Source organism: Manacus vitellinus, unplaced genomic scaffold, assembly GCF_001715985.3.
Source record: "Manacus vitellinus isolate BGI_N305 unplaced genomic scaffold, ASM171598v3 scaffold_46_pilon, whole genome shotgun sequence".
NCBI lineage: Eukaryota > Metazoa > Chordata > Aves > Passeriformes > Pipridae > Manacus > Manacus vitellinus.
Genome location: NW_021940578.1, coordinates 2,648,240 through 2,656,862, shown reverse-complemented (window position 1 = coordinate 2,656,862; position 8,623 = coordinate 2,648,240). Strand labels below are relative to the sequence as shown.

General features: G+C 53.4%; 1 protein-coding gene across 1 annotated transcript in view; it reads left to right on the top strand.

The window, feature by feature from the left end:
- The first annotated feature begins 1,382 nt into the window (after positions 1-1,382).
- Positions 1,383-8,623, top strand: part of FHAD1 (forkhead associated phosphopeptide binding domain 1) — an 18,514-nt gene continuing 11,273 nt past the window's right edge. Inside the window, exons 1-10 of the mRNA XM_029962384.1 lie at positions 1,383-1,478; positions 1,665-1,871; positions 3,775-4,045; positions 5,099-5,190; positions 5,459-5,689; positions 6,075-6,198; positions 6,586-6,716; positions 7,522-7,587; positions 7,985-8,150; positions 8,255-8,269. Of these exons, the coding sequence (XP_029818244.1) occupies positions 1,383-1,478; positions 1,665-1,871; positions 3,775-4,045; positions 5,099-5,190; positions 5,459-5,689; positions 6,075-6,198; positions 6,586-6,716; positions 7,522-7,587; positions 7,985-8,150; positions 8,255-8,269 (1,399 nt within the window). The remainder of the gene's footprint in view (positions 1,479-1,664; positions 1,872-3,774; positions 4,046-5,098; positions 5,191-5,458; positions 5,690-6,074; positions 6,199-6,585; positions 6,717-7,521; positions 7,588-7,984; positions 8,151-8,254; positions 8,270-8,623) is intronic.

Sequence of the window (8,623 nt, the reverse complement as noted above, 5' to 3'; positions counted from 1 at the left end):
ATCTTTCCCAGTGTCCCATGTAGGAAAGGAGCTGAAAGATTGCCATGAAGTGCAGTGACTGCAGTGACATGAGCTGTGACTCAAGCAATAGTTATACCAAAAATGCCCAAATGGCTAATGAGCATCTCTGGCTACTTTCCTGCTTGTCCTTTGATGGTATTTGGGAAGCAAAGGGAGATGTGGGATGCTGAGAAGTGCAGGAGCCATGACCATCATTATCCTAGGATGGCTTATCCCTGTGGCACTGTAAGGGAATGGTTATTCCTGAAGGTGAGGGTGATGGAGGAGAGGGTGGAGAGAGCACAGCTGTCTCTTCCACACACACCTAACAGCAAATTCATCTTACCCCAACCTCAGGCTGGTTGTCCAAGGTGGACCACACTAGTAGGTGAGAAATCAGGATGTGTTTAACATTGCACTTGTGTCTCAGCATCTCCAGAAGGTAACTCACATTCCAGGACAACTTGTGAGTTCAGCCTGGAGAAGAGAAGGCTCCAGGGAGACCTTAGAGCACCTTGCAGTACCTAATGGGAGCTCCAAGAGAGCTGCAGAGGGACTTTGGACAAGGGCCTGGAGTGACAGGACGAAAGGGAATGGCTTCAAACTGACAGAGGTTTGCAGAGCTCTTCTTTGCAAAATCTTCCACTTCTTCCTCAAAATTAACGAGATGATTAATTAATTAAATTATTTTTTTAAATTATTATTAATATGATAGAATCTTGCAGGACTGGAGAGGCCAAACTGGGGGGTGTTAGTGGCAAAGGTGTGGGGGGGTTTCCCCTTTGTCTGCTGAAAAAGAGTTCCTGACAGCCTGGGACCAAGGAATATGGATGGAGAAGCACTGATGGGTGCACTGATGCATCCCCATCACCTGGCAGCAACATTTATCCCCTTGCCTGTGGTTGCAAAACGTGTTTGTGTGTGTGTGTGTGTGTGTGTGCATGATATTAAATACAAAAAATGAGTCAAATGGGGACTCAAAGGTTCTTTGGCAGCCCTGGCAGTGAGGTTTGTGATGCACATTCCCACGTGTGTCACCAGCTGGCACCGAGAGCTGCGGCCGCGCCGGCGCGGAGCTCTGTTGTGCTGCCAGGCCAGTTGCTTGGAAAAAGGAGAAGGAGGAAAAAAAAAAAAAACTAAACAAAACAAAGGGGAAAAACTCACCCAGACAGGCAGCAGCGTGGCTGAGGTTTCCAAGGCTACTGCCAGGCTGCAGCGGCACTGCTGGCTGGGACAGAGCCGCTTTTGGGGTCATTTCTCACGGTTTTTGGTGTTTGAGTTGTTTGGGCCACTCGTGGCTCAGGTTGTGTGTTGGGTGGGGGGGTTGCTGAGTGAGGAGTTGGGATTTTTGGGGGAAGCCTTGCAGGTTCGGGGGCTGGGCAATGAGAGCCTTTCTAAAGAGCTCGGAGGGGTGTTTCCAGCTGAAACCCCACACCACGACCATCGGGAGCCACAGAGGGGCCGACATCGTCCTGCAGGTAGGGGCGGGGCAGCTGATCATCCTAAAACAGAGGGTGCTTTGCATGCAGGGAGGAGGACGTGCTGGAGCCCTCCATGCAAATTGTGGTGGGATTTATGACCAGAAAGGGGGGGCTTGGCAAAGCAGGGACAAACCTGGAGCCGCCTCCAGCAGCGTTCCCTGCCCGCCCACTGCCCGCTCCCAGTCCGCAGGTGTCGCAGATCGTCACGCAGCCCTGGAATTCTCCCCCTCGGACAACAGCTTCATCCTTCAGGACTTCAACTCCCCCCACGGCACCTTTGTCAACAGCTGCCAGGTCCAGAATGCGGCCGTGGGGGTGAGGCCAGGGGACATCCTGCGCTTCGGCACCGCGGGAGTGGCCTTCGAGCTGGTGGTGGATGGGGCTGCCCAGGTGAGGCTGGGAGGGGCTGCCCTGGGAAGGGTGCCCAGGAAAGGATGGGGTTCTCCTGCCCTGGGAAGGATGGGGTGCTTGCTGATCCCAGGGAAGGGTGCCCTGGGAAGGATGGGGTGCTTGCTGATCCCAGGGAAGGGTGCCCAGGGAGGGATGGGGTGCTTGCTGATCCCAGGGAAGGGTGTCCAGGGAGGGATGGGGTGCTTGCTGATCCCAGGGAAGGGTGCCCAGGGAAGTGTGGGTGGGTTCTACTGCCCAAGGAAAGGTGCCCAGGAAAGGATGGGGTTCTCCTGCCCTGGGAAGGATGGGGTGCTTGCTGATCCCAGGGAAGAGTGCCCATGGAAAGGTGCCCAGGGAAGAACGGGTGGATCTGCCCAGGGAAGGGTATCTTGAGGAAGGATGGTGTGCTCATCCCTGGGAAAAGTACCCAGGGAAAGGCGTGTGGGTTTTACTGCCCAAGGAAAGGTGCCCAGGGAAGGGTGGATGCTGTTGTCCCTGGAAGGATACCCAGGGAAGCGTGGATGGGAACGTCTAGGGAAAGTTGCCAAGGAAAGGTGGGTGGGTGCTGCTGCCCAGGGAAGGCTCCGGGAGCAGGAACAGGTTCCCAGGTCTGGGCAATCCTGAGGAAAGGCGAGGGGGGGAAATGAAAAGCTGGAGCTCCCTCTGCTGAAGAAACTCTGGCGGTTCGGCAGGGAAACGGAAAATGACGGGACAACGGTGCGTGAGAGAAGGTAGATCTGGGAAATGTGCTTTTCCTCTATTTGCGTTTTATGTTTCTTCCCAAGCCACTTAGTGGGAGGGAAGTTGGGTTTTACATCAAACCTAAAACAACTGATAAGTTCCAGTATCATTTTTATTACTGTGGCTCTTGAAGAATCCAAGATGCTGGTGAGGTAATGCCAGACCCTGCTGGAGCAGTGAGCAGCTGAATTCCCAAAGGCAGGGTGCACACAGAGAAGCAGGTTTGCACAGCAGTGCAGAGGATGCCTGTGGGGTGCCTGTTCCTTACTCTGGGCTCTCTGATCCTCCTGTGGAGGAGCAGCTTTGAAGCCTGACCCTGCTGACTGCAGGGAAGGAACCACCTCGGAGTTGCACCCTGTGAGGTGTCTAACAGAGGGAGAGATCACTCCTCTCGAGTCTTAGAGGAACATGTTGTACAGAGGAGCAGCACCCGGCTGGGAATCGCATCCCGCCGTGCCTCCAAGCGCAGGATAAGGGCCAAGACAGGGACAGTGGAAGGCTTTGGTGGAATCCTGCTGTGAGCAAGAGCCATGGGGAGCAGCATGAGCAAAAGCAACAGGGCTTGGACGTGCTCCAGGAGAAGGGAAGGTGCTGGAGTGGCAGGGAGCATTCCCTGGGGGTTTGGGCTCTGTTAACACCCAGATGTTGGAGGGCCCACATCCAGGCCAGGTCCGACGCTGTGCTGGCAGATGTTTAGTGCAGACCTTGACAGTGGCTTGTCCTCATTGTACTGGAAAGCTCAGGAGAACAGCAGTGTCCTAAATCTGGGTCTGACATGCCCAGCATAAGGTCTGGTAAATGTGATGGGAAGGCAGGAGCACAACGAGAGGGGTGAATGGCAGAAATGATGAAGTAGGACCATGTGTGAGCCAGGAGAGCTGTGAGAAGAGCATCTCTAGATCGTGCAAATGATGTGCAGAATTAGGGCAGAGATGGAGAGGGAAAAGCTCAAAAAGCAGCAAACCTCAGTGATTTCCTTCTGCTTCAGCAAAGAGCCTGAATGCCCTGATTAAAATCTGATCCTTGGGCAATGGAAATGGGGAAGGACTAAAGGACTAAAACCATGCTTCCACTGAGATCTGTGCCTGGGGTTTTTATGGCATGGTGCACATGAATCCAGGGCTAAAATCCTTGCTGATAACACGGTCTTTTCCCATCGTAGGTGTCCTGTCCCCCCTTGAAACGTCGCACGGGGTGGGCGGGGCAGCTCCAGGTGGTTGCAGAGCCCAAACCCTCGGCTCCCGTGTCTCCTCCCCGCCTGCCCTCGCTGCAGTGGCAGCATCCCCCTGGCTCTCCAGGCAGTGGCACTCCTGGAGCCCTCGGCCATCAGCCCCATCCTCCTCTGCCGAGGAGACCCCTGAGTGCCTGGGACAGGAGCGTGGCCAGCACTGCCTCTCTGGACACCTTCAGCAGGAGCTCTGCGCTGAGGCCAGGTAATCCATGAGCCCAAACCCGAACATTTGTGTCCTGATGTCCTCACAGAGCAACTTGGTGCTGAGTGGGGTTAATTGGAGTGGGGAAGTGCTGAGTGTTGAGCAACCAGCTGTGAGGCCATGTCCAGTGGAGCTAATCAGAGACTGTGTGTGGTCCTGGGTGGCATTTGGGTCAGGGAAGAAATGAGCTGTGACACCCCAAAGGGAGTGCTGTTGCCTCTGCAGAGGGATGTTTCCTCTTCCTTTTTCCTGGTATGTGACCCAGAAGGGCGATGACTGATTTTATCTGCACCAGTGACTCATGTACCTATTCCTGACTCCTGTTTGAAGTGGTGTTTTTTTCCTCCTTTGAAGTGGCTGCCTCAAGTGCAGGAACTTTAAAGTCTATCCGTAGCTGATACACCTCTGGAAATAAAGTATGTGATAAGCAACAAAGCAAAGGTGAGGGTTTGGGGGAATAGAATAGCTGGAGAACATGACTTTTGCCGTTAATGCTGTGGCCTGATGCACCATGCTGTGGTTTTCCTGTTTGGGGTTGGGTTTTTTGAAGTCATAAGCAACACAAAGTCAATAGCAGGGTTTAAATGTGCAAAGCCAGGGGCAGCACCTTGCAGTCCCAGCAGTGGCTGAACTGGAAACCACAGTGAGGGCAAAGGGAGGGACACATATGCCCCAGGTTGGCACATACCCCTCTGATTTTTGGGTAACAGAGCCAAAAGGATCCCCTTTTGTGCAAAAATGCACAGCTTTTTGTAGGGCTGAGCAGTGCTGGAAAATTAGAGGAGCTTTTCTCTGCTGTGTCTCTGCTGCCCTGAGGCTTTTCTGGTTCCCATAGGTGAATTATTCCTCTCTGTTGTGCAGACTGTGCTGTAAAGTGTCATTTTAGTGCCAAAAAGGTGGTTTCCCTGCTGTTTGTGAACCAAGCTCATGCTCTGAACAGCAGCCACTGCCTTGGAGTAGTTTTGGGACAAAGAATGCTGCAGGGAGTGTTTCTGCTGCCTGCAACCACCTCTCATGCTGATATTTACTGCTGCTGTTTTTGCTTTCTTCCAGTCTCAACCAGCTTCTCAGGTGATTGTGCAAGCAGTGTGGGGGGAGCCCCTTCCCTGGGGACTCACAACACGGATCTCCTCCAGCAGGAGAAGGTGATGCTGGGGAGAGAGTGAGGAATGCCATCCCTGTCCTGGTCCTTGGCAGAGCAGGAGAACCCTGCCAGCTGGCTGTGTGTGTCCCACCAGGAGTCCCAGCAGGGTGTGGGGACTGCCTCCCCAGGGGTCTGCTCCAGAGGATGGGGACAATGGGTGGCTGGAGGGTGTGGGAAGCCGGGTGAGCATGGCACTGATGGCCATGAGCGGGTACCCCTGGGCAGGAGTAGCTGCAGACTGGCCAATGGCACCTGCAATCTGCCCTCAGGGTGAGAAGCTGCTGCAGCTGGAGAAGGAAATGGGTCACCTCTCTGGTTTGGAGGCAGAGTCAAAGCGCAAAGACGTGGTGATAAGAGATCTGCAGGAGGAGGTCGCGGCCATGGCAAAGAAACTGGCCCAGGCGGCGGCGAGGAACGAGGTTGAACTGACCCAGAAACTGCTGGCCTTCAATCAAGAGCTGGGAGCCAAAACAGAGGAGATCAAAGCCCTGAGGGAACAGGTACCAGATGCTTCCATAGGCACCGAGCAGGGAAAACACCTCTCTGATACAAGTTTGTAATGTAACAAAGGTTTGGGGAAAAGCAGGTCCCATGTCTGAAACCAAGGGAAATGAGGGAGGTGGGGTTTTTTCCTTCTCTCCCTCCTTTATTTCTTTCTTCCTTTTTTCCTTCCTTCCTCCTCCATGCCTCTGGCATTAGGATTTCATCAGGAACAGCCAAAGCACATTTAAGGTGATTCTATTTGAAGCAATGACTCCTGAGAGTTAGTCAAAGATGCTTGAGAACAATCCCATCAAACCAGGACCTGGATGTGCCAGATTTCCCTCTCTGGAGGGGAATCAGTGAGTGATTGGGTGAGGAACACAGTGAATCTGTGTTTTGCAGATCAATGACCTGCAGAAAGGCTCAAGCCAGGTTTTCAGCCATTCCCTCTATGAAAGAGACCTGGAGATCGGGAGGCTCCGGAGAGAAAGTGAGAAGCTGAAGAAGGACCAGGCTTTGAGTGCAGGTACTGTGTCCCTGGAGCTCTGGGTCAGGGCATGAAGCAGTTTAGGACTGGCTCTGGAGAAAAGCAAGCATTGGCCAAGCTGTCCAGGCAACAACTGATTTGTAGTGGCTTGTAGAAATCAGAGAATCATGGAATAGGTCGGGTTGGAAGGGACCTTAAAGAACATCTTGTTCCAACACCCTGGCATAGAGAGGGACACCTTCCACTAGCCCAGGTTGCTCCAAGCACCATCAGCCTGGCCTTGGACACTTCCAGAGATGGGGCAGCCACAGCTTCTCTGGGCAACCTGTGCCAGGGCCTCACCACCCTCACAGGGAAGAATTCCTTCCCAGTATTTCATTTGGGTGTTGCACTTGTGTAACCTCTCACCAGAGTTGTTTTTCCCAGGTCTGGTGAGCAGCCTGCAAAGGGAGGTCCTGCAAAAGGAGCAGAAAATTCAGCAGCTCCAGCAAGAGACTGAAAAACTGAAGAAGGAAAATCGAGAGAAGGACAACCAGCTGGCAGTTGTTTCTGCCAAGGTTGGCAGGACTAACGAGGGCATCAGTAATTTATGGTCTCACACAGGGGTTAAGGTGGGAAAGCAGGTGGAGAAAAGTTGTGCTTCTCCCTTGTGAGGATTGTAGCAGCTGTATGTGGGTGGATGTTTTTTGGGGGGTCCTGAGATGAGTCCTGTCTGCACACAAACAGGAGTCACACAACTGTGCCACTGGGATGTGGTGGTGATGGTCCCATGGTCACACCAGGGTGTCCTGTGATGGCCACAGATCAGGGTCCCCTTCCCCAGCTCCATCTCCCTCCTCACTCAGCATCACTGTGTGCCCTGGATTCCTGTGAGCACAGGAGCTGTTTGTTCACACAGAGCTCTCATGCCAAGATCCTCCCAAGGAGCCATGGAAACCCCCTCACTGGGGGTGGGACTCCCTGTGGCCTGGGCCTGGATTTTCCCTTAAAGAAGGTGGCTTGTGCAGCAGGTTGTCTCTCTATATGTGCAGCTCCTCCTCAGCTGGCAGAGCTGCATCAGCAGTGTGATAAGGGGCAGAGGCTGCACAGGCTCTGTGGGATTGCCAGGGATTGCCTAGGAATCACAGAATTACTGAGCTTGGAAATAACCTCTGGGATCATTGAGTGCAACCATTCCCCTGGCACTGCCAAGGCCACCCCTAACCCACGTCCCCACGTGCCACATCTACACCTCCTGTAAATCCCTCCAGGGATGGCAACTCCACCACTGCCCTGGGCAGCCTGTGCCAGTGTTCCATTCACAGCAGGAGTGATGGTGTCACTGCCCTGATGGATATTTTCCTTGGTTGCCATTCCTTCTAGTGCTCAAGAATTAAAGAGGAAACGAAGCGTGAGCTTGGAGAGCAAGAAATAATCAGCTGTCGAAATGTGAGTTGAAAATGTTTTGGGGTGATGGAGCACAGGGCTAAGCAAGTGGTTGCAGGAATGCATCAGCCAGGGAATAATTAACTGGGCATTGTAAGGGAGTTGTTTGGAATTCAGCTCCTGCACTGGAAGGCACATAATGGGACTAACCACCCGGGGAAGTGTAAACTCTGTTGGATTTGTAATGCTGTGTTACAATGCAGGGGGAATGTGACCAGAAATCAGGTTGGAATTCTGCTGGTAAGCTGATAAAACCACAGTAAATATGGGTTAGAAGGGAATTCCAGGGTAAGCAAAGTGGGTTAGATGGGGAAAACATCTTGCTTATGAGTGGAAGTTTTCCAGAGAGGCAATGCCCAGTTCCTCTGGTGAGACCCCTGCCCTCCCTGGGCTTTTGCAGCGCATTGGGGAGCTGGAACGGGACCTGGAGGGGCTGCAGATGGAAATCCAGAAGCATTGTGCCAAGCAGGAGAGAGTCCAAAGTCAGCTGGCTGAGAAAGCCCAGGTAAGTGGCCAGCTGAGGGGGGCACACAGAGGGCAGGTGTGCCCTGGTGAGCCCATGGCAGGTCTCTCAGCTGCCTGACAGGGGTGAAAGGTGGGTGGGATGAGGACCAGCAAGTCCCAGGAGCAGGCTCCTGGGTCAGGAGTACAGGCAGGGGGTCCTGTACAGGCAGGAGATCCAAATGTCCTGAGCTCTGCCGTGGACACTGGGAGAGGAAGAAATAATTCAGATAGCAGAGTGCCCTGTGTGGGTGTTGGGTGAGGAAGTCAAGGATGGACAATGTCCCAGGGACCAGACCCACGCAAAAAGTGCCGTGAAAGCTCTGATGCTGCAATCCCACCCCTGCAACGGGATTGCTGCCTGTCTCCTGGTGTTCCAAAGCTACCTTTGGAGTTGTCGATGGGAATAGTGGGTAGCTGAGGTCGAAGTGCCCATGGCATGGTTTTCAGATGTCACTCTGAGGTGCCAATCATAGAATCATAGAATCAGCTGGGTTGGAAGGGACCTTCAAGATCATGAAGTCCAACCCTTGATCCA